This window comes from Mytilus californianus, unplaced genomic scaffold, assembly GCF_021869535.1.
Source record: "Mytilus californianus isolate M0D057914Y unplaced genomic scaffold, xbMytCali1.0.p SCAF_15, whole genome shotgun sequence".
NCBI lineage: Eukaryota > Metazoa > Mollusca > Bivalvia > Mytilida > Mytilidae > Mytilus > Mytilus californianus.
In genome coordinates, this window is record NW_026262637.1 from 25,988,644 (window position 1) to 26,016,598 (window position 27,955).

General features: G+C 31.1%; 1 protein-coding gene across 1 annotated transcript; it reads right to left on the bottom strand.

The window, feature by feature from the left end:
* Window positions 1-1,591: 1,591 nt before the first annotated feature.
* Window positions 1,592-27,275, bottom strand: LOC127725755 (tubulin polyglutamylase TTLL6-like). Its single transcript, XM_052232977.1, has 3 exons — window positions 27,170-27,275; window positions 22,765-25,457; window positions 1,592-8,173 (listed from the first exon to the last, which is right to left on the bottom strand). Exon 2 carries the CDS (start codon window positions 25,367-25,369, stop codon window positions 22,772-22,774), a length of 2,598 nt encoding a protein of 865 aa, XP_052088937.1. The 5' UTR covers window positions 25,370-25,457; window positions 27,170-27,275; the 3' UTR covers window positions 1,592-8,173; window positions 22,765-22,771.
* Between the last annotated feature and the right edge of the window lie 680 nt (window positions 27,276-27,955).

Here is a 27,955-nt window from a genome sequence, read left to right on the forward strand (position 1 = left end):
TAAAGCCCAAGAATGTTTGACCAACTGTTTTATAATCACCTGTCATTTTATTCAAAACTAGGTATGGAGTCACATCATGCACTTGGAGATGAAGATGGGGGTCATTTACATTGATATATGAGTTGCTTTTGAAAACCTTGATGAAATATTAATTAATTTGCCTTAATAATCAATTCATTTATTGAACATAAATGTACAATATACGAATGTTTAATGTTTGTTCTTTCAAATCTTAGAAAAAAATTGAAGCAACATTGCCACAGTTTTCATAATTACGTTTGCCTTGGTTTTTGGTTAACTGCCTACAGCGCTTACAGTGCTTTGATTATTGTCTTTGGATTTATTTTCCTTTTGATTGTAGAACCAGTCTTATTGGTGATGCATCAGAGGCCAAATTAGTAAAAAAATGAGAAGGTGCTGAATGATTGCCAATTACACAATTCTCCACCAGAGACCAAATTGCATAGAGTTAAGCAACTATAGGTCACTGTACAGCCTTAAATGAGCAAAACCCATACGACATAGCAACCTATAAAAGATCCCAACATGACAAATATAAAACAATTCAAACAAGAAAACTAAGGACCTGATTTATATACAAAACAAATAAATGAAAAACAAATATGGTATACAGCAACAAACAACAACCACTGGGACAGGCACTACAGAATTTGGCAGGGTTTTATCAGTTTAGTCCCCCTCCTTACTGCACATGATTGCAAGGGCTAAATAGTTTATTAGCTGTTGTCATTAATTGACATCCTTCTAGTTTTCTTCAGGTACAAATTGGCCTATTGAATTTGAGCCAATATTTGCCCAATTCACCTAGTGTCAATTTTTAATTTTGCCAGGATTTTCCAATTAAACCACACTGGTGGTCATTACTATAAATAAAACACATGGATAAAAATGTCATCTTAGACCTTTTTTACTGCTAGTCAAGAATTAGAAAAAAGAATAGTTTAGCATTTTAAAGTGGCCCTATTCCAGAACTATCAGATGACCTTGAACTGCTGACCAATATGGCTACTGTTGTTATTTATTGTGTTTTCTTCTGACTCTGCGTCCAGGATTATTTGTAATACAGCATACCTACTTCTAACGAAGATCTTGAATTAATGAACTATAATTTTCCACCAACATCAAATGACATACAGATACATAATGTGTTGGTTATTATGTATTCCTCCTTTAGTCTTTAGAAACTATTCCTTTTTGATATAGATTTTCTAATTGGTATGCCCAGCCTACAAAAGTAGTGGGGTATTATGTGTTCCGGTCTGTACATCTGTCCATCTGTTAGTTAGTTTGTCTGTTTGTTCATTTATCCTGCTCATATCAGGTAAAATGTTTTGGTCAAATAAGTTTACCATGATGTAATGGTCACATCAATTTGAAACTTGGTTCATATATTCATTATGATGTGAACTTTCAAAATTAAATGTCCAAAAAGGGTTTTTATCCTGATTTCTCTGTTCTCTGGACATGGAAATATAGTGTGAGAGGGGGCATACATTTGAATGGATCTGGTGATTAAGCTGATCCAGATTGTAATGAATAGAAATATAACAAATGTAAGAAACAATAACAATTATTTTGACAGTTTTAATGAAAACAATGCTTCTATCAAAACAATAATTTAGTCAGCAATAACAAACAAGATCTAATAGCTTTCTAATACTGAAAAAATATCACAGACACTGCTATAAATAACATAAATGGTTCACCATACATTAAATAATTAGAGACTCATACTTAAGCAGACAGTACTATAAATAACATGAATGGATCTCCATACATTAAATAATGAAAGACTCATACTACAGCAGACAGCACTTTTAATGACACTGATGGCCCTCAAATACAAAAAAAGAAAATGTTATCAACATTGTGAGACAGCTGTTCAACCTTCAATACAGTAAAATTTTATAAGAGTTATCTGCCTTTGGGAACAGAATTTACAGATCATCTAAAAAAGAAATTCTGAATATCTTATTTCTTTAAAAAAAAAACAATATTTACTGCTCACTCAGAACAATTTTAGTCAAAATTGGTCTTGAAATTCCATTAGAAAAAGGGGAATGATGGCATTCTATGAATGATGGGAATACCAAACACTGTCCCAATCAGGTAGGAGCTAAAATTCTTAGCGAAGTCTGCACAAATTTTCTCGGATAGTTTTATTCAATTCACAAATAGCACTTTTTCCAGTACACATGTACTAAAAACGACAAATATATATATATACCTGTAACAGTTTCCCATACAATAACAAATATGAAGAATTTAACACCAACTGCTTCTCATATATATAACATTTACAGGCATAATTATAACATCAACTGCCTCACATATATAAATATCTATATACAAAATGTACATAACAACAAGAGAGTTTTATAAATATTAACAATATTTAAAATTTTGTACAAAGTGTAAATATTGACCATTAAAAATGAACACAAGAGTTTTATGACAAAAAGTATTAACTAAATATTTACACACTTAACCTTTGAGGTTTAGACTGTCATTGCTTTGGTTACAGCACAGAGCGGCTTTTTAAATTTGAAGGATTAGCCATAGTCTTAAAATATTTTTTGGAATGTCAAAAAAAATTTTTTCAGCAAAATCAATTTTGTTTTATCCAGCCAATTATAATTTTATAAGAACTAATTTGGTGCATTGGTATACAATACAATATATAATAGAGTAATATGCATACAGCAAAGATCGATTCAACGTAGAAATCACAGCTTAGTTATTTATTCAATATTTCTGATGATATTTTCAAAACGTTAATTAATAACAAATTTCCTTTTCGCAACAAAATTGAGTACATATAGTTGGCTTGATTTTTTGTTTTTTTCCTGATTTTATCTAATGTGCAAATGGCCAAACTTGTAGCAATAAAGTTAAGAACCATAAACCAGAAGCCATTAATTACTACTTTCAAAAATAACTTTTTGCACATTTCTACTTCTTGCTACTTTTCAATACAATGCATATTTGTACATAATATCAATATTTATATTTCAAAACATTTATGTGACAGGGATTTAATTCTATAAAGCAATTTTAAATTAAAAGTTACAACCTAAGTTGTTAAACTTTCTACTTCAATGAATAAAATAAATTTATTTAAAATCATTTGTAAACTTTAACTGTTTGCTTTTGGTTACTATCTGGTTGTCAGCATTGAAACAGAAAAAAAACCTTGATTTTTTCCCTATTTAAAATACAAGAAGTGAGAAGATAAACCTTGGTCTAATTATGTTATGTAATCCTGAGTTCTTCCAAAATATTTCTTTGATAAAGAGATTTGAACCAGCTTTCACAGAATTAACCTTTTCCCCATCAAAAATGAATAAAATCTTTTCAATCTATTTGAAAGTTTTCAGGTACATATTTTTTTACAAATTTCAATGACAACAAAAAACTTGCTTTATCAACAGGTGTGATATATAAGTTGACAAAATATTAAAGAGTCATGTTAGCATTGAGACACACTGAAAACCTATAAAGCCAAACTAAAAGTTATATATTGTAATTTCTGGAGAAAAAAGGGTATCTGACTTACTGGTTTCATCTTTGTTCCAATCAAAGTAATAAAAAAATTGTATTTCATCTAGTATCTAAATTTGTGGTTTTTCTCATTCTAGGAAATCCAGAAAAATCTATGTTAGATTTATGCCATTTGTTATTGCCATTGACCAGTTCTAACATGTATGAATTAGGCAGAAAATTTTCAAAAACAAACATGTAATGTTTCTCTAACGACTTAGTAATATTTTAATGCAAGAAGTAACTGTTGTTGAAAATAACCATGATTCCTTCGTATAGTAGACCAAAGCCACATTCTTGAAGGTTCTAACCAAGTTACTTAACCACTGTACCAGCAGGGATTATCGTAACTATATTGCATAGTAATAAACTACAATACAATTAATTTCACATAACATAAAAAAAACTTAAATCCTATTATATTTCTCTACATTCAAATATGTATGCCAATCTATTTAGTGCATAAATCTGACATTATCTCTGTAAGATAGGTGTTGCATAAGATTTTCACACTGGAAAATGTAAGCAACATCTAATATGTTCGATTCATATCAATTCAATTACTAGAAAAAACTCTTTTATTTTTCACCGATTGTTTACGTCATTTAAATGCTTCATGGGAAAACTGGATCTCTACATCCTTGAACAGACAAGATCATCATGCCAACTTGTCATTTTTCAAGCATCTGTCTGTGTTCTTATGTACTGTATTAAACCCAACCCTACCTACAGAAATATATTAATTCTATTATTTATCTTTCCTGTGTTATGGAAACTATCCCAATTCAGAAAGTCATCTTTTTGCTCAACCGTCTAACGTAGATTTTATTCTCAACATAAACACAAATGACGTAATACCATACCAAATACATATGTACTTAGAAGGAAAGACAACGATTGGAATCAAGCTTATTGAAATGAAACAAATGGAAACTGAAATAATCAAAACAATTCTTTTTTGTCCAAAAACTGGTTCAGCACTTTTCATCATGTTATTATATTTTCAAATTCTTACACTCTGTACAGTAAAAGCACTAATTAGAAAAATACATTTAAATACTATTTATGTACAAATATTGAAAGTCAAGGAAAATTACACAATATATTTCATAAGAATAAAACATATACATTTTTTATTGGATTTTCATGAAATTTTCAACTCATATAAGTCTAGACATCATTTGGGAATAATTTTATTCTGTACTATGTTTTTGATACTGGTTATTTATAACATAAACAAATTTCTGATGCCACTAGTTACTTTCCATCTTTATTACTTTGTAACATCAGAAATTCAATTATTCTTAAAATCACTTAAAGAAACTCAATATTTTTACTTGTTCAGTTGAAAATTTCATGCAGAATGGCACTGTAGAGATACTTTATGAAAATTACTTATTTAAACAAATTTTCGTCTTTGCTTATATATAAAAAATAATAATAACTGATAAGGAGACATTGTACACTTTTGTTATACAAATGTTCTTGATAAAGCTATAGTACATCATGGCCCTATTGCAATTAAAGCTACATAAATATATAAATATACAATGAATACATATGATGACTCTACATGTTTAAAGCTGATATTATATGAAAGACAAGCTAGTTTTGCTGATGAACATTTAAACAGCAATAACACACACATCAATAGAATTTTCTTTACATTTCGATCATACCCAATGAAAATTCATTGTTCTTACAAAAAATACTGTTAAGGATCCTATGTTATCCAAATTCATTTTATTTACCTAAGTCATATGAATATTGGGATGAAAATATCTACGAAAACATGTTTAAAGGGGAATAACCCTTTTCAATGTTTTAAACTAAAGGAGGGGCTGAAGTCCGTTATTAATGTTCTCAGTATGATTTAAATTAAATGGACAAAATATTGTTCCCTTTTTAATTTTTTCCACACTTGTCTTGAATTTATCAATAAACTTTAACAAAATATTTTGAACTTTTTTCATGTCATATTTTCATGAAGTTTCACAGTTAACAACAGCATTAATAATTATTTCCTGTAACAAAGAAAGTATTTTTTTATTTCCAAGAATTTATCATTTAATTTATTGATCTAATTCCTATCTTTCATTTTAATGTCACAATATTACTAAATTTATCATAGCAATATGTGATGTATAAAATTAGTTCCTTTGTAACTTATGAATTCTTGAAAACAATAATTTAAAAAAATATAATAAACTGTTGACACAGAGATATGTCTCACCTATTTGTTATTTTGATAATGCAAATGTTGAAATTAAATTAGCAATACTTTAACATGGTTATGCAAATATTCAAAGTCAATGAACCATGACTGAAGGTACAGGGCTAAACAATCTCCATGGAAATGAGATGTGCAAATGCTAATACAACTGCATACCAAATACAATTGACTTTTCATAAGTCGTTCCCTTTAAACAAACCTAAACACAAACACTAACTTGTAAACTATGTAAAAGTTTCAAAGTCAAGGAACCATAATGAGGGGATGGGGTTATATAATCTCCATGGAAATGAAACTTGCAAATGCCAATACATCTGCATACCAAATATCATTGACTTAACATTAGTAGTTCATCTTAAACTGACCTAATCACAAACTAATTCATGTAAACTTAGCAAAAGTTTCAAAGTCAATAGACCATGACTGAGGGATTAGGAACAAATATTCTCCATGGAAATGAGAAGTGCTTATGCTTATTCAACTGCATACCAATGATCATTGACCTACCACTAACGGTTCCCCTTAAACTGACCTAATCACAAACTAATACATGTAAACTAAGCAAAAGTTTCAGTCATTAGAGCATGACTGAGGGGGTGGGGCCAAATAATCTCCATGGAAATGAGATGTGCCAATGCTTATACAACTGCATACCAAATATCATTGACCTACCACTAGTGGTTCACCATAAACTAGACCAAATCACAAACTAATTAGATATAGGAAGATGTGGTATGAGTGCCAATGAGACAACTCTCCATTCAAGTAATAATTTATAAAAGTAAACCATTATAGGTCAAGGTACGGCCTTCAACACGGAGCATTGGCTCACACCAAACAGCAAGCTATAAAGGGCCCCAAAAAATTACTAGTGTAAAACCATTCAAACGGAAAAACCAACGGTCTAATCTATATAAAAACGAGAAACGAGAAACACGTATGAACTACATAAACAGACGACAACTACTGTAATCAGATTCCTGACTTAGGACAGGTGCAAACATTTGCAGCGGGACATTGTTGACGCAGCAACCGATGTCTGAAAAAACATACCTATGTCTCGCTTTTGGATTCTGGTCAAGGCGAGACAAAAATCATCATAAGATAAAATTGATATTCATGGGGTTAATAGGGAATTTAAAAAAAAACTTTAATACTTGAGTTCAAATATAAATAGAACTAGATGTTGGGTGCATGGACATGACACAAATGACCAAACTACAGAATAAATTGAAAGACAATAAAAGAGGTCAAAATAGGGTCATCTACATAAGAAAATGTCTCTACAATATTATTAGACTCTAAATTGCCAGAAGTCATTTTTTGCTGCTATTGTTGAAAATTTACATTATAGAATAACTCAGGGAAATATTGAAAGAGAATGACTTTTGTACAAGAGCTGTACATAATTTGTATTAATCTTTGTACAATGAGTTACTATAAAATAGTTACTGTGTGTGTTGACCTGGGATTTAACAATATAAAACTAATCAAACATTAACAATAGATCCTACTTAATCTTAATACTGAGGCTGTTTTTGAATATTTTTTTTTTTAATTCTCTAACAGTAAATTTTTTTTCATTTTTTGAAGGAATATCATTTACCCAAACCAGAAAAAATACACAAATTTATCCACGTTTTAAAGCAACACAACACATGGTGATATAGAAGATACTAAAAAGGACTTATTTCTCTTTCTTGTGACAATTGGATGCACTTTAAAACATTTAAATGATATAGTATGCCTTTGAACACCTTTATTGATTTATACCTATACCGAACATAAAACACCAACCTCCATAAAAATCCTTTATACTACACTCTTGATCATTTTTATTTAGCTGGCATTGTCACAATTTGTCAATAACTCCTGCCACTTAGCCATTTATGGCTATTTTAAGTGAATTACTCAAACAGCACTTGAATACTTTTTAAAGTTCATCTAACTTTTAAAAAATATTTTTAAGAGCTTTAAAGATTAAATAAATGAGTTTTCATGAAAAAAATTAAAAATCATCAAGATTTTGTGAGTAATAATACTTTTATGAGGAATTAATGAAAAAATGTGGGTATTCTATCAAAATAAGTACAACTATTTTCATATAGTGAGCAAAATGTATCCTCAAAACTGTTGTAGATATCTAAAAACACTATTCAAATTATAGATGTCAGAGTACTGACCAAGCTTATCCTCTGTAGTTTCCACCAAATTCCAAGGTTTCACTTGTTTCTGCTGTCTGCTGTTATGGTCAGTGTTTGGCCAATCAGGACAATGCCAATACCTGTGATAACACATCATGTACTGACTGAAACATTATTGCTTTCTTCTGTCATGTTTTATGACATTGTCATGGGTCATGTGTACCTATGAAACTATCTGAAAAGAGAAAAGATCATGTTTACATGATGGATTCTATATGAAATATGGTATATAAAATTTGATGTTTCAGAAGGGATATCATATCAAGGTTTAAATATCATTCAGTGATCTGAAACACATCTAATCATTAAAACCATTTAGTGATCTAGACAGAATCAAAATCAGCAAATCTAGAATCATTAATGATTTGGGCAGAAGATAAAAAGTAAAGCTAGTAGCAGCGATGATTTCTGTAGAAGATAAAAAGTAAAGCTAGTACATTTTTGAAGCAATGATGATTTCAATAGATGATAAAAAGTAAAGCTAGAAGCAGTGATAATTTCGATAGAAGACAAAAAGTAAAGCTAGTAGCAATGATGATTTTGATAGAAGATAAAAAGTAAAGCTAGTAGCAATGATGATGTTGATAGAAGATAAAAAGTAAAGCTAGTAGAAGTGATGATTTGAGTAGAGGACAAAAAAGTAAAGCTAGTAGCAGTGATGATTTCAGTGTAGATATAAGTAAAGCTAAAGTAGCAGTGATGATATAGGTAGAAGATAAAAAGTAAAGCTAGTAGCAGTGATGATTTCAATATAAAATAAAAAGTAAAGCTAGTAGCAGTGATGATTTCAGTAGAAGATAAAAAAAAGCTAGTAGCAGTGATGATTTCTGTAGAAGATAATAAACAGCTGCGCCATGAGCCCATGATACGCCCATCGTCTTGTGTGTGAATTTTTATGCAATAAGCATAAATAGTTTCTGACATACGGCGTGACATGCGAAAACCCCCCTTTTTTTTTACAAAAAACTCAATATCTCTAAAATAAAATTTTGAATCAAAACCAAAAAGTATACAGATCTTTAGATTAATATAACTAAGAAGTGTGTAAAATTTTAAGCAATAATCATAAATCGTTTTTGAGATACGGCACGACATGTGAAAACCCCCCCTTTTAAAAAAAAAAAAATCAATATCTCAAAAATAAAATTTGGATCAAAACCAAAAAGTATACAGATCTTTAGATTAATATAACTATGAAGTGTGTAAAATTTTAAGCAATAATCATAAATCGTTTTTGAGATACGGCGCGACATGTGAAAAACCCCTCCCCCTTTTTTTACAAAATACTCAATAACTCAAAAATAAAATTTTGAATCATCACCAAAAAGTATACAGATCTTAAGGTTAATATAACTAAGAAGTGTGTAAAGTTTTAAGCAATAATCATAAACTGTTTCTGAGATACGGTGCGACATGTGAAAAAAACCCTCCCCCTTTTTTAACAAAATACTCAATATCTCTAAAATAAAATTTTGAATCATCACCAAAAAGTATACAGATCTTAAGATTAATATAACTAAGAAGTGTGTAAAGTTTTAAGCAATAATCATAAATTGTTTTTGAGATACGGCGCGACATGTGAAAAAAAACACACACCTGTTTTAGTTACTAAGTCAAAAAGTTTTAATCTTATTTTCACCAAAAAGTATACAGATTGTTTGACCATCATAAGAAACAACTATGTTAAGTTTCATGAAATTTGGATAAGTCATTCTCAAGTTACGGTGCGACATGTTTACGCCGGACAGACAGACGGACGGATGCCGGACATTTGTATACCATAATACGTCCCGTCAAAAATTTGACGGGCGTATAAAAAGTAAAGCTAGTAGCAGTGATGATTTCGATAGAAGATAAAATGTATTAAAGCTAGTAGAACTGATGATTTCGCTGGAAGATAAAAAATAAAACTTGTAGAAGTGATAATTTGGACAGAACATAATCAGTAAAACCATCATTGAGTTACTCAGACTCAATAACATGAATCATATTGATTGATTGTTGTTTGCCACTTTCAGCACTTTTTACATAAAAATGAGGAGATGTGGTATAATTGCCAAGGAGACAACTATCCACCAGAGTCAAAATGAAGAAAATAAAGTGGTAGTATCCTCGGGGTCAGTTTTTATTGTTTTAGAAAGATGGAGTTCTCAGAAAGATCCACCGACCTTTGGTAGGAAAACTGGCCATCCTGGTCAGTTGAGATTGGAGTGGAATGCACCTTGCCATGAGCTGGGTTTGAACTCGCAACCTCAAGTGTTGACAGGCTAGTAATCGTTGTAGATGAACTACTTAGACCACTCAGCCACTGAGGCCCTTGAATAAATTTAAAGGGGATATTGTTTATACATTGATAAATGAAAGCAACCCAAGAACAACAAAATAACAGCAGAAAAGACATCTACAGGTCGATACAGGATCGTCAACAATAGCAAAGTGTCTATACCATATATGTATGTTAAGTTCTTAAAATTGCTCCAACTCTAAACAGTATGTTTCATTCTTGAAAATTCTGATTGAGATAGTGAAAGACCATTGTACATATTGATACCAAACAAGGTGGTTTCAGCTAACAATCGCTTTTAATGGTTAATTTTCACAACAAATGCCAGTAAATGTGGATGATTTACTCTGAAATATCTCTTTATATTAATTTCATTTTTCGTAATAGTCTGATGAACATGGCAGGGTCAAAATTCAGTGTTACCACTTTCAATCACCCTTTTTCACAGTGATTCTCTTTCCGTAAACCAACTTATTCTAGCTGATACTTTATTTTGCGTTTAGCTCTTCCAGAGCACCTGAAATCACCCCAGTTTTGATGGGGTTTGTGTTAATCAGTCTTTAGTTTGCTAAGTTGTGTTTTGTGTACTGTTGTTTATCTGTTGGTCTTTTTCTTTTTAGCCATGGCATTGTCAATTTACTTTCGACTTATGAGTTTGAATGTCCCGTTGGTAATCTTTCACCTGTCTTTTTCTAGCTGTCAGACTTCTTGGCTATTTGTTTTTACATGATTTTCTAATTTTCCTAATGTATTTATATTCAAGTTTTTCAGTTTCGCGACTACTCATATTCGAACTATTTTGTACTCGCAAAAATCGCAAAAGTAAATCGCTTGCAAAAATAATTTGGTTTACAGTAACTCCAGCCAGAGTGGATTTTGTTTGAATCACCCTGACAGGTCTTGGTGTACTGATTAGGGATGTCAACAAGTACTCGAGTATTCACTCGGTAGTACCGAGTATCGAATACCAAAACGATACTCAACTAATCGGTTTCCTGTTAGAATATTGCTGTTTTCTTTATATAAAATTGATCTTCTTGAGAACCTCTTTCATAAAAGTAAATAGGCATCACTGATTAATCATACTAGTAAATAAAATACATTTTGTTTCGTATACTTGTGCTAAATTGTCATTTAAAATGCCTCCGAAAATACATGGACTTTACTTAGACTAACACTTTAAACTAAACATGTCTTAACAATTCCGTCACATCGGTACCGTCAGAGCAAATATTTTCGTCTGCAAGACTGTAATTTACAAAGTTACATAACCGACTGTCCCCAATAAAAGACAAGAAAATGTTTCCAAATAAAATAAACTTGTTGCATCCTCTGGTGACCCCCAGTGAACAGTTCTAATCCTTACGCCTTTGTAAACATTAAATGTGTTTTCTTAATGATTACCAAATACTGGTGTTTTGATATGGTTTTTCCTTGTTATAATTTTCAAATAGGTGTTTATTAAGTTATATTGATTAGATTATTGTTTTACTTCTAGGTAATGAAATGTTAATTATGGTGTGTAATTCCTTGTCCTTATGTAGATGGTTTTTCGTCAACAAACAAGTGAACAACAAACCATAGAATATAAAGTACGTATTTTTGTGTTTCCGTGTTGTAGATATATTCCTGAGCGAGTACTCGAGTATCGCTCGATAAAACCAACGAGTACTCGATTAGTAATTGTTCACCGAGTTGACATCCCTAGTACTGATATATCATAGGTGGAACTACATTTTTGTATTTCAATTGTAATTTTTAGAAATAAGTATGATATAGTTGGATACATGAAAAGACATGTGTCTAATTTATGGTAATTCATGTACATATATCAAACATTATCTGAACTTATGCACCACTAAATCTTCAAAGACCCTCATCAAATTCTATTTAATCATTAAAAAATCATTTGCAAATAACAACTAATGCTTCAAAGTGATTTTTTCTCTACATTCTCATGTCACCATAACTGAAGTTCTTTTTGAGGGAACAAATTAATGACATTCGAATTTTAGCCATGTCATCTCTATTTTGGAATATAAGATTTTAATATCATATTTCATTTAAGTGTATATATTTGGGAATATATTTTCCAGAATACATTGCACCTAATGAAATACATTAATATAAATTACAGTTGCTACACAAAATTATAACATCAAATACCTTGAAATAGTTTAGAGTACAAGAACTCAGCCTTCCAAAAAAATCTACAAGGATATAACAATCAAAGGCTGCAATACTTATAAGTAAAACAACGAAAACCAAATCAGAATTTTGAAGTGAACCTGTCTAAATTATAATATAAACTGTTGACTCAGAGATATGTCTCACCTGTATATTATTTTGATAATAAAATAGCAATACATTTGTACTTTAACATGTAAATTATGCAAAATACTCAAATTCAATGAATCATGACTGAAGGAACGGGGCCAAATATTTCTGAGATATAAGATATATATATTCAGGAACAGCTCTTCGTTTTGTTTATAATGATTTCAAACCACTTATGTAAAATTAATGGGAAAATCAAAATTATCGTCACTTAAAACCAGAAGAATGAGAACAAGTGCCTTGGAGACCTTTAAAATAATAAATAAGAAAAGTCCTGTTTTTGTGAAAGATCTTACTGTATTAAAGAATAATAGATATTTCAGCTGTGCAGAAATACCAAGACCTAGAACTACTAAGTATGGTGAGAATTCTTTCAGATATGAGGCAGCACAACTTGATACCATAAATTGAGGCTTTAAATTTTGCTACCTGCTTTATTATATATGCTTATTGGCTACATTTCTTTGCTATATGCTAATAATAGTGCCTACTGCGTGTTATATGAATTTTAAAATTTTGCCATAATCTCATTGCTTTGTTTAAAATATTATCTATGTGCGTATGTGACATTTTAAAAGTGCTTCCGACACATATTTTGTTTTAACTTAATCTGATGCTTATGTGTGTCTATCTTATTCAAAATTATATATGTGCTTATATTTTTATGCTTATGTGTACCTGTCTTATTTAAAACCTTGTACTGTGATGCTTTGTATATATGTTTAGATGGAGAGTTGTCTCATTGGCACACATACCAAATCTTTTTATTTATATTTAGTCAGTTGTAAGAGCTTTCTTAACCTCATGTTAATTGTTGTTTGTAAATATGTGCCGACTCTAAATAAAATTCACTTACTTTCTTACTTATGCCAATGCTAATAGATTCCTAATACAACAGCATACTAAATATCATTGACTTATCATAACTTCCCCTTAAACTGACCTATTCAAAAACTTTAACATGTAAACTATGCAAAAGTCAAGTCATGAGACCATGACAGAGCGGGGCATGGTAAAATAATCTCCATGGAAATGAGATGTGCCAATGCTTATACAACTGCTTACCAAATATCATTGACTTATCAAAAGTGGTTCCCCTTTAACTGAAATAATCACAAACTTTAACATGTAAACTATGCAAAAGTTTCAAAGTCAATAGACCATGACTGAGGTGGCAGGGCCAAATAATCTCCCTAGAAATAATATGTGCCAATGCTTATACAATTGCATACTGTAAATTCAGAAATTATTGCGTGCATTTATTATTGCGATTTTGTCATTTAAGACTACCTGTCGCATTTTTCGCAATAATTTCTGGATGTACAGTATTAAATATCATTGACCTATCATAAGTGGTTCCCCTTAAACTGACCTAATCACAAACATTAACAAATTGTTGACGCCACTGCTGGAAACAGCATACCTAAGTCTCGCTTTCTTACTTCTTCAAGGTGAGATAATATGTCAGTAACAAAAAAGTCCATGCTTTGGTAAGGGAAACCCTAAAAATTATTTGGATAAAAAAATTAAAAAATTAGAAGTACACATAAGACGTTAGATTGAGATGTATGATTCATAACGATTTGAAAAAGTGTTCCATCAGGCAGGAAAGTTAACTTATTATTGTTATTTAAAAACAACATTGAAACTGTTTCTATTATTGACAATGCATTCTAGAATTCAAAGACAAAGTGGATAAATATGTCGGTTTGATATTTAGAACATGCGGATTTTCTAACATTTTACATAACAGTATTTCATGAATATAGAGTAATGCATTTAACACTCTGAAGTGATGTATTTAATTTAAGCTGATTAAATTTTTTAATAAGATTCTACTTTTTAATAACATGCTACTTGAACATTCAGCAGAAGTTCATTCGCCTGAACAAACAGGTGATTATTGTACTTTTATTACTTGTCATAAAAACAGGACAGTAATACAAAAGTTAAACTTTTTAATAAATGAAACATAACACTTTAATGAACAATACAATTAGACTTATTACATGTACAATTGGTGTAAAGCCTTTTGTTTCTTCGACAGACGATATTATGGTATATTTAAAGTAGCCTATATTCTAATTTTGTTAATGAAATTGTTAAATCATTTAACCCAATTGCTTAGCGAGCAACACAATCAACACATATCTATTATCATCAAATTACTGTTGATTTTTATTAAAGTAAACACAATTCTTTATAGTTTTGGCAGAGATAAATGGTATTCACATTTTGTTTAAGTCTGAATATTTTGACGAAAACGAAAAAAAATATACAAATTACATTCAAATCTTACTAAAGTGAACAAGATTTTTTTCATAGTTTTGGCGGAGTCATTGGTATTCACATTACATTTAAACTTTAAGATTTTGGCCAAAAAGAAAAAAAAATAATAAAGCTGACATTAAAAAAACTACACAACCTACTTGATAATCTGCTTGTGAAATAAAGCAGTTAAGTCTAATATTTATTGTGTTTTAAAAACTAGCTCTTTAAAAAGGATTTACATAAATTATAATGTGCTGCAAAGTGCATTAAAATGTATTATGTAATTTAGCTTTGTTACAATATGTATTCAAGGTATCAAACTAATGAATATTAAATTCTTTTATCAAAACTTTGAACATCTAAGTTATTGCATTATTTTCTGTCTTTAAGCAGTGATATTAAAATCATCAAATACCAACTACAACCTAGATAGATCAATCTTTCGGCATTATAACCAACAAGCCTAAAAAGTAGACAGTGAAGTTCAGTTTAGACAAGCATAGCACTCTGTCCATCCTAAGATATATTGACCACTGGAGAATATTCTGATCATGGAAGATGAATCAATCAATCAGAGTGTCCAGTTTCAATAACCACTGTCCAACACATACCCCAAGTCTTCGATATAAAGACAGAAGTAAGTCTTAGATACATGATTTTTACATTTTAGTGTTATTGAGCTTTCACTAACTCCAAGTGCTCTCAGATCTGTTCTTTTTGTCTTTAGTGTTTTTGTTAGTTGTTTGTGTCCTTTTTATAGATCTGATGAGTTAAGCCCTTTTCAACTGATTAATATAGTTTGTTCTTATGTTGTGCTGTTACACCGGTACATACCACTGTCCTAGGTTAGGGGAGGGATGATCGAGCGCTCATAAACATGTTTAAGCCAACCACATTATGTAGTGCCTGTCCAAAGTCAGGAGCCTGCAATTCAGTGGTTGTTGCTGTATATCATATATGCATAAATCAGGCTATTAGTTTTCTCGTTTTAAATGTTTCATATTTGTCATTTTAGGGCCTTTTAAAGCTTTCTATGCGGTATGGGTTTTGCTCATTGTGAAGGCTGTAACGTGACTGTATGGTGGAAAGTTGTCTCATTGGCAATCATTTAATACAGATAGAAGAAGAGCATTCCAATATCTCACGGCGATGCACATATTCTATCTGTTCAAGTGCAATAGCTTCAATATATTTTATGAGGTTCTTTTAAACTTGTTCATCAATATCCAAAAATAAATTGCTTATAATGCAATTTTCTATATAATTATTCTTTCCAAGGGGTATAACTGCTGTAAAAATAGTTGATCAGCACTGATTATAAAACTCATTCAAGGCCCTTCTGATATGAGCTTTGATAAAAATTTCATAATAAAGGCAAAAAAATTTGTTGGCTTACAATTATGCAATTTTATAAAATACAAAAAATGTATTTCAAAGGGACATAATTCCTATTAAAGTATTCAATCAGCACTGATCTCAGAACTTGTCTAATGGAGGAACCGTTTAATAAATATCATAAAAATCTGACAAGAAAAGAATAGGCTTGATTGTGCTACAATTCATTACAACCTTTTTTATAATATACACATTTCTAAGGGACATTATTCCTGTAAAAAAAATTGATTAGGGCTGATTTTCGAACATATCTGATATAAAACTTTTATATGAATTTCATAAAAGTTTAAGAATGTACATGTATGCTTGAGAGCACTACAATACAATCTTCAATATAATTCATATTTCTAAGGGTACAACTCCTGAAAAATTATTGCAAAACAGTAAAGCCCTGATTTTTGAACTTGTCTGAGACATTGCTGGTATTATATAATACCTGATATTTGTACATGTCATAATGTTGGCTGATTACAGGATAAAGTAGTAAAACTTCAAAAATAATGACAACTTTATCTTTACTTAAAAGTCAATATGGACAAAAAATATTATCATTCATAATTTCAAACTTCGAACACATATAATCTGGATGCCAAACACAAAATATTCAAAAAATTAGATGCATCAAAAAGACAATAGGAGACCACATGGCTACAAACATGGTCTATTTAAATTCATCCAAGTATGACAATAACTGTCAGATAGTTAATGACATGGTAGATTTATGATCAATGACATTCTGAATTAAAAACCCACATGATCAGGTGATCTGTGAACTGTCTTTGAAATTACAAACCCCTACAGTGTGCACAGACACATGATTTTATTAGTATTGCATAAATGTACTAAATATGTACATGTTCCATCAAATTTTTTAAGACGATGAAAGTCTCAGATTCTTATCTTGTTCTAAATCAAAGACTTTTTTCAAGCCTAATATACTATCCTTAGCCATAAAACAGTGATTTTGAACCAATTCAATTTCAATGATTACATGATGATGAACTACATAAGCCTGTTGCCTTAAATAATATTATAACCAATTAGGACTTAACCTTAAACACATTTCTTAAAACTCCTATACATTTTGTACTAAAGGATTATCCTGAATATGTTGGATTAAAATGGCATTGCAAGCATAAGGTCAGGCACACAGTTGGTTCATTCTAATCTACAGCTAAGAGGTGACATTGAACCGTCATGTGTTTCTACTAAAAAATCTTCAATGTATATATCTCTGTTAAAGATCAGGGATAGATTTAGGCAAAGGCAAACCCAGGCAATCCCCTAAAATCAGATAAAATTTATTTTTTTGAATATAACATGTCAAGTTAACCCCCCCCCCCCACTAACCTAAAATCCTGAATCCACAACTGACTTTATTCACCACTTTTTAGACTGGGGGCTATTTAGAGCTTGATGTATTCTGATCAGTCAATTTTTTTTTTGTTATTTGTGTGGTTGGGTTGCTGTTTCATTGACATATTTACCCTAAATCTCATTAAATTCATTTGTACATGAATCAGTAAATTGAAGCTAACGAGGGGAAGATCTTATTTTGATTAAATCAATAGTTACATAATATTTCTCTTTTGTATTATTTTATTTAAATGACATTTTTATGTTTATATGATCTGCTGATAAAGTGAAATTTTAGAGATTATATCATAAAGTTTGTACAAGAATTTGTTAAGTTATATCTCAAATTGATCTTTAAGTTTAAAATATAAATTAACAGAAGAAATAAAGGTGTATAAAAGGTTGATTTCTTAGGCAAACCTATTACATTACTACAAAATCTTTTCTGAACACACAATTTTAAGCAAGTGTGTTGGAAATACAAACCACTCTATCTTAAATTCTTAGAACACTAAAGCCATTTTTAGCCATTATCGTGATTCTTCACAATCAATATTCTTTATACTTTTATTAATGTTCAGATTGACATGAACTGCACTGACAATAACAATATAATTTGTTTGTTCAGATAAAATATTGATGTTTTAAAGGTACTGAACATGAAACATATTATTTCTCTAACAAAATTATCTGCTTTGTACAACATGTCATATTAAAATTATATCTGCCAATTAGACTGATTGATCTTTTACATGCAACAGATAAATAGATTTTATTATGAAATAGTTCCAAGGTAAAAGCAATGTCCCAAACAAATAAGAATTCTTGTTCACATAAACAACTTTTGTTGAGCACTTTTGACAAAGACAGTTTTGGGAGTGAGAGTTTTCTGTTGATTCCATGATTAATGTTCAGGCTTGTGTTTTGTTTTGAATTTTTGTTTGTTTTGTTTTGTATTTCTATTTTTTTTTTAAATGATGATTGATTGTTTGTGTTTTATGCCACTTTCAGCACTATAGGCTATATCTTGGTGGTCAGTTTTTTATTGGTGGAGGAATCCAGAGTGCCTGGAAAGAACCACAACTTTTGGCAGAAAACTGACAATCCTAGTCGATCAAGATTGGAGGTGAATACACCTGCCAAGTGAGGGGTTCATAACTTTACTGTTGACAGGCTAGTGATACAGTAAATGAACTACTTAGACCACTCAGCCAACGAGGCCCTTTGTTTTGCTACTAATTCAATACGTCTGTAATTTCTTTAAAATATTTTGCTGAAAAACTGATATTCACAATGGTTTGTAAGTTTCTTTGCATGTACATGCAGTCTCAATTCATCTATTCCTGTTTGTACATATTCAATATAATTCATTAATGGTTCTCAGAGAATTTTTAGCATTTTTTATGCTCCAATTCATGTCAACAAGAAAAATATCTTTCAATATGATGCTGAGTGACAGCTATGTGTTAAAATTCACTGTATGCTCAGTTATAACATTAACGATCATTAACAGTACCAATTTAACTGCACCAGATGTCCTCTTGAAAAATAATGTCAATTGGCGATTTGATATTTTCAAGAAGTTTTTGGCCGATTTTATGTGCTTTCTATACAAATTTTCATCTATTTTGAAAAGGTTGAATCAGTAATATTTCAAAAAATAAAAGAGATAAATGCATTATTTTTTACCTTTCAGTTAATGTTCTACAAGCCAAAGTTCTACATGTTCTATACAAAATTTTACCAAAATCTGTGACATAGCCCAAATTTACTCTTCCTTGACCTTAAGGGTACCAGTACTCCAACTGTCCAGTATTATTGAGGCATTAACTAAACAGTCCATACAGACCAACTGTGTTGATGCATCAAATTAAGTTGTGACTTCTAACCTTATTAGGCCCATTATAAAAGCTGTGAAGTATTAACAGCTGTAGGAAGTCTATCTGATACTAAAGCAATACAATAAGTTTTTATTAAAAATTGTACACTTCAATTTAAATCCTGTTTTTCCCATAATGTAAGCTTATAGCTTAACACTTGTCTGTGCTGATACAAAGTTTTTAAGGTAAAATCAATCTATCAATCAATCTAGCTTAATAAGAAGTTACATAACAGAATATCTGTACTATAAACTGAAATAAAGCTAATCTTGGCCAAAATTGATTCCTGGAATTTCACCAATTTTTTTCAATATTTTCAAACTGAATACCAATTACATGAATAATGAATTAAACAGTCCTTTGGTCTTTCACAAGTTCAAGTGGAATTTAAAATGGAATACTAAGAACACACATATACACCAACATGTACCACCTTAATATAACTCTATTTTTTTCATGACATAAGTTTGGCAGTGTATATACATGTAGTTGATAACATGTAATAAAGCTATATAATTTTTTTAAATTTTTTTAAAAATATATATCATGTATATGGGGGACGTTAAATATTAAAAACAAACAGACATGGAAAGACTATTGATTTCAAAAAATTTCAGATCTTTATTGGCATTTGAAAGACAAAAAATTGGATTAACATGCATCAGAAATTAACTTTTTTTACATTGACTTTCATGCAGCCCCTTCAAGTTTTATTCAGCAAATTGGATCACAAAAGAACCAATTTAAAGTATTCTAACTAGATAAAATTAAAATTCACTTTTACCAATGTGCAAAGCAAACTAAGGCAACACGACATACATCATGTGTTTGACAAAAATAAACTTTATTAATTGCAAATAACCAATGACCATTTTATTAACCAAAATAATTTCAATAAAATGCTCCGCAGGGCGTAGCTTGATACGACCACAGAGGTCGAACCCTGAACAGTTGGGGCAAGTATGGACACAACATTCAAGCTTGATACAGCTCTGAATTTGGATTGTGATTAAATATTTGACACAGCATAGGTTTCTGACACAGAATGAATGTGGTCTAAGAACTTAAAATTTTTAAATTGGACATTCACCTATTATGGTCCAATATCCAAAATCTAAATACATGGTTAGATTCAGCATATCAAAGAACCCCAAGAAATCAATTTTTGATGAAATCAAACAAAGTTTAATTTTGGACCCTTTTGACCTCAATGTGGACAATTCAATTTTTGTTGAAATCAAACAAAGTTTAATTTTGGACCCCGATTTGGACCAACTTGAAAACTGGGCCCATAATCAAAAATCTAAATACATGTTTAGATTCAGCATATCAAAGAACACTAAAAATTCAATTTTTGTTAAAATCAAACTAAGTTTAATTTTGGACCCTTTGGACCTTAATGTAGACCAATTTGAAAACGGAACCAAAAATTAAGAATCTAAATACACGGTTAGATTCGGCATATCAAAGAACCCCAATAATTCAATTTTTGATGAAATCAAACACAGTTAAATTTTGGACCCTTTGGACCTCAATGTGGACCAATTTAAAAACGGGGCCCAAAATCCAAAAACTTAATACACGGTTATATTCAGCATATTAAAGAACCCCAAGAATTCAAGAATAAAACCCCATTGAAATTGATCAAGAAATAAGCAATTTATAAGAAGTATCTTCTTTTGCACAATACTGTGGAATTGAATATTTCTTGCTATTGCGCAATACTGTACAATTGACAATTTCTTGCTATTGCTCAATATTGTGCTATTGGATATTTCTTGCTATTGCGCAATACTGTGCAATTGAAGATTTCTTGCTATTGCGCAATACTGTGCAATTGAAGATTTCTTGCTATTGTGCAATACTGTGCAATTGAAAATTTCTTGCTATTGCACAATACTTATTATATAAAAATTTACACATCCTGTTTGGTGTGTATCTCCTACCATATCATTATTATTTGCTTTTAAATATAAATCAGAAATAACCAACTTAAAATGGAAAATTTTAAAAGAAAAAAAAAAGGAAAAAAAGAAAAAAAAAGAAAGAAACCCCCCCCCCAAATTTTTTGAACCCCCTTATGATTCATCACCCCCAAACTCAATCCCAGCCTTCCCTTTGTGGTATGGTACCTTGCAGTACAATTTCAGAGAGATCCATAGACTTGAACACAAGTTATTGTCTTGAAACTAGAAAAATGCTTATTTTTGGCCCCCAATTCATAAACGTTTCAGGCAATTACCCCCGAACTCAATTCCAGCTTTCCCTTTGTGATATGAAACCTTGTAGTACAATTTCAGAAATATCCAAACACTTACACACAAGTTATTGTCATGAAACTAGAAAAATGCTTGTTTTTTGCCCCTTTTTTGGCCCCTAATTCCTAAAATTTTGAGGCAATTACCCCCAAAATCAATTACAGCCTTCCCTTTGTGATATGGAACCTTGTGGTACAATGTCAGAGAGATCCATACACTTACACACAAGTTATTGTCTGAAAGTTACAAAAATGCTTATTTTTGGCCCCTTTTTGGCCCCTAATTCCTTAACTGTTGGTACCATAACCCCCATAATCAATCCCAACCTTCCTTTCGTGGTATTGAACCTTATGGTAAAATTTCATAGAGATCCATTCACTTAAACTAAAGTTAGAGTGCGAAAACCAATGTGTCTTCGGACGACGCCAGACGACGTCGACGACGCCAACGTCATACCAATATACGACCAAAAATTTTTTAATTTTTGCGGTCGTATAAAAATGGGAAAAATTAAGCTAGTCGTGGTAAAAAACCCAGATACGCACAAAAAAAACCCCAGGAAATATTGCTTTCAAAAACAATTATATGCAATCAGAAGTTAAAAAGCAAGTTCTAATTGATACACATTTCTGTGGCAGTTTTTAATTCAATAACACCAAAAATATTGCAGAAAAGCCTGAATTTCCATCATGTACATACATTGTACATGTATCTGCCCTAAGATTAGCTAATGCTAATAGGCAGTAAAGGTACATATATGCTGTTTCTGCTATAAATTATGAGTAATGAATCTGTTACATGTAACTGTAACTATTTCTTAAAAAAATCTTGTTACAGTTACTATTTCTTAAAAAAATCTTGTAAGAAAATCATATTAATAATTCAGTGTAACTTATGTGTATATATATATAACAAATAAGTCATATTACACTTTACAATAGAATAACGTGTACTTTAAAAAAGTTTAAATTTAGTGTTTACTTACCCCTTTGTCAACTATTCTCTTCTTGAGGTTTGACTGGTCCCCAAAGTCTCCTTTCCCATTCTGAGGCACCATATGGGAGATGTCCACCCACTTTTATATCACCTGATATTTTATCTACTTTTACTAATGCTTCTTTCAGAAGTCTTTGTGTCTCTTTTACTACAACATGTGCATCTAGAGTTGTGTTTGCTGCTTTAAGTGAGATTTCACTAAAAGGAAATCCTAGAAAGAAATCCCCTACAATAGGTGCTGGTCCCTTCAATCTTCCCCTGATAGGATGTTTACTGTTGTGTGAATCTCTCCTTATACTCAGACGAGAATTGTTGGTATTCCTTTGACCCAAGTCTCGACTGTTACTTTGTAATGATGACCTAATTGTCTGTGATTGCGTTGGAGAATTAGACACAAACAATTGGGATCGTGTAAGGTTAATATTAGCCTGTGAAGAATTTCTTCCATTGTTGTTTACATAGTATTTTGATACAGGAGGATTTCGTGAAATATTTCGTGGAATACTACCATGGTGTCGTGGTGTTATGGTTGTTTTTGGAACAGGTGTACTGGCCTGCAATTTCTTATAACCCACATTTGGTAGATTAGATACAGAAGAATTACTAATATTTGTTTGCATCCTGCTGCGACTTCTGTTTGAATTCAGCTGAGATGGTGTATTACTTACACCAAGAGCAGAGATTTTACGAAAAGTTGATGAGTTTCCATTAGGTCGTAATGACTTGATTTTCATAGTTTGACTAGATTCTGTTACAGACGTATTACTATTTGATGCTGAAACATCTACTGCCGGAACAACATTCTGTCTCTGAGATAAAAGTCTTGATGTAGCTTTCGTTTCTACTGGCAACGAAATCAAGTCTGAGTTTTCACTTGATCCAGAAAAACTGGAAATTGCACTGTCCGAAGTGGCAGAACTTTTTATTGAGCCTTTCTCATATCTATGTGATATTAACCCATCAGACTTAGCAAAAGATGATGATGTAGTCTGACGATCAATTCTTGGGTATCTTGAACTAGATTCACGAGTGACAGCACTACGGGGAATTCTGATATTATTTACAGATGTACTTTTTGACACATTGTTATTATCGTCAATTCTCTTTTGACCTATATAGAATTTCACCTTTTCTCGAGATCCAACAGTTTCATCATAATTCAGTCTTGTATCAGCACTTTTTGAACGTTTTATAGAATTTTTTATTGGTTTATGAACTTCCTCATTACCTTGTCTCAGATCACTATGGGAACTAGAGATACCAGAACTACCAGAATTTGGACGACTATCTTCTTTAGTATTAACTAATGGAAGTCCTAGACATTCATCTCCCTTTACTTTTATTTTAATGTCATCAGAATCCTGTTCAATATATGATGCCAGTTCTCTCTCCCCAACAGTTGACTGTTTGCTTAGACTGCTTATGTTTTTGTGAAATGATGACCCTCTCTGTATTGAACTATGGTGGCTTAATCGACTGCTAGAAGCATATCTATCTATTGTTTCATTACCTTTTATCCTAGTACTTTGCCGTTTTAATTTCTCGCCTCCTCTTGAAACATCAGATTCTTTGAAATTCATCAACTGAATAATGTCATGTAGGAGTGGTTTTTTGACAACCATGTCAACCTGGCAGTCAGCACTAAGTGAAGGACTAAAATTAACCTCAAGTAACCATGGTTTCAGGTTCTCATCAATAAGAACATCAAATCCATAAAGTTCAAAACAGTTTGTACATTTTGGCACTTGCGGCGCTTGAATCAGTATGGTTAATATAATGATATTTAATATTCGTATCCATAAGATATTGTCATTGATATTGTTTTGATGAAAATAATGACGCAATTGTGTAAGTGTCCATTTGCAACCGGGGCCTATATACTCCTTGTCAGTAGTATAGGATGGACTATGCTTATTAATTGATGTGTTTGTCAGATGAGCAAATACATTAGTTAATGTATTAAGATCATATTTTTCTGTACTAAATCTCACTATACCTTCTTCATAGATGTAAACGGTCAATGGGTGAAACGATGGCACTGCTACATAAATGCGAAGGTCAAATTTATATCCACCAATCAGCATTGGTTTTGCTATATATCGTTGTACAACTGCATTACAATCGTACTGAAGCTCAGATATGTCCCGGAACAGAAATATTCCCCTTCCTCTGGACATGTCAGCAGGCTTACATATCCACAGTAAGGACTTGCCATCATTTTGTTGTTGTTTCAGCCTCCCATACTCTGCAACATAACGTGTATAATCATTTGGCAAGTTGAAAGCAATAGGACTAAAATTATACACTCCTGTACCATGAACTCCTTTCATTCTTTTTAAATTCCTTGCTAAACAATCTTTTTTGGTTATGCCAACAGACTTTGGGTAATGATTTAACCTTTGCCATGACTGTAGGAAATCGTAATCACAGTTACGGAAACGTGATGTCCTCCACCATATATTCCAATCTTCATCTTCTTGTTGTACTTCATCAAACTCTATCCATCCTCGTTCAAGGAACATCTGACGAATAATTTCTGGTCCCTGTCCATGATCGTTGAGTCTGAACACCAAGGCCTTAGACCTATCAGTCATACCTTTTATCTGATAGTATGCTAAGTATGTCAGAGATGATGCTTCAGGTCATTCTCAATCCTCTACCACTAAAGCAAGAATGCTTTACCTGAAAAGTAATCAGCTCATATATTATTATTGTCATTATATCTTAAACACATTAGTTAGGGTGACACCATATCTCTATTTTATTGTTGATTTTTTTTAAAGCCATCTGGAGATGTCTTTGATAACCACAACTGCCATGTACATGTTTTGTTACATCAAAAACTTACGATCATTTTACATTTTTCCATACATGGTCTTATACAACATCTAGATGAAACATTACAAGCAGTTGCACCATGAGTACAAATGTACATGACATGTTAGTCAGCAGACAATTTTTTTCTTCAAAATTGTCTTTTTTTCATTTACAATGTAATTCATAATACTTTTTATTTGTCTAACTGCATTTTTTTTCCATTTGAAAATTGAATTATCAAAATCAAGAATTACATATATGTATAATGTATGTATGGTGACCATGTTTTTTATTTCACCTAAATTAAGAAATTTGATTTGAAAATCTTCCAAACATTTTAAGTAAATTTCCACTCTCTGAATTGACAAATCGCTTTGTGCAATATACTAATATCTGACAGTTTGATAATCAACTATCATTTCATTTTAAAAGCTGTCCAGAGTTATTTTTATCTTGACAATTTCCATTTTATTATGATGACCAGAATCATGAGAATATGTAATGAATAGTCAATGGAAAGGCATTTACTTCAGTAAGAAGGGCTTTGAAGGAAAATACAAGCAATTTGGCTGGACCAGGAGTTGTCTGGATGAATGACTTTCAATGTGTACCTATTCCAATGATTATTAATCATTGTTTTATTTTTCTCTTTAATAGCCTTCCACTAATAAGTCCAATTTTAAAAATTGTGAATATTCTGAATATACATTTTACATGCACATACATGTATATATATACTGGCCTTGTAAAATCTTTTACAAAATTTTGTTTGGGATTTATTGTTATTTCAACATCTTTAGGCTACACATGTAGCAAAAATTTGTGACAGAGATTGATCCCCAAAGCAATCATGAAATTCACCTTTCAACATTATGAATCTACATAATGTTCTCATGCTATAATTCATTGGCATTGCTCTAAATCTTAGTGTGATGCAAAAGATAATGTTTCATATCAATCACCACCAGCCAGACAAAAAAATTAAAGACTAAAATGAATCCTTAAAGGCTTCTTTAAGATGTGCAATTAGCAAATACATTGGACAGTACAACAGGCAATGCCAACTTCTCTGAAAACAATTTCCCAAGTAAAATTCCATGTGCATTCAATTAATTAGCTGCTTAAAAATTAAATAAAGTGAAAAATTATTACTAGACCACTGTCCTAACCATGGAAATTTAGAGACAGGACAACAATATGCTGTTAAAAGCCAGTCAGGAGTATAACAGCAATGACAAGTACATTTGTACATGTGGTTCGATTTTACTTAATTTTCATTCTGCAATGCCAATGTGTTCAGTATATATTCATATGATATATATTAGTCATTACAACATTCATGACATTAACTTTTTATATCACGCTAGGTAATTATTACTTTCGCTTCAACTGACATATTATAAAATATTTAAATACCCTTTAATCATAACTTGATTTAAATCAACGTTGTCAAGATTTATGACTATTTAATTTTTCAAAATGCATTTGTCTTGAAATATTTTGTCCGACATCCAAAAAATATTACAATGTTGACAATTATAGAACAAGGCATATAAATCATCTCTTTATTGTCTTACCTCTGCATCAATGACATCAAGGAAGAACAGTCCCGACACATCTTAGTCCATTCATTCTTAACTTTCTTCTCTCCTTTCATGTGCACCTTTCCCTCAATGTTGACATCACGTGACATAGCGACAACCAATGAAATTGACCCTTTCATAACACTTTAGTTCAAGAAGATATCATGAGGCCCATTTAGGGACTATTTAAATTTTCATCAATCTACCGAACATGTTCATTCATGGAGATAAAACCTTCCTTACTGTATTTTGTGTTTTTTTATTATTATTAATATTTTTTTTTTCTAGATTAGCAGCTGTAACACAAACTTGTAATTTTTATTTTAGCATTACAATATTTACATAAAAATATATTTTGCAAATTTTATAAATAATCATTCTAACATAATTATATCTAAAAATTCCCCATCCTAACTTCTGTCTGAAATTGTAAACATATAAATGAGGTCCTAATGGTGTTCAAAGGACAGAGAATTACAAGCAAAAAAAATAAATTGAATAATTGGCCAAAATAATAATGAATATATGAAACAGAAAGAATAGAGAAATGAAAACCCCCTCCTCCCTGAATCTATGAAAAAAATAAGGTGACAATTTCCATAAGTAAGTAAGTAAGTAAAACTTTATTTTGATTTTGGCATATTTGACAAACATATTAAACATAAGCTCTAATGAGCTTTTCATCGAATAGACAAGAGGACAAAGAAAATAAGTAGTTTATTATGAATTTCCAGAGAAAAAAAATCAAAATAGAAGTTTGAAGAGAAAATTGGTTTCGCT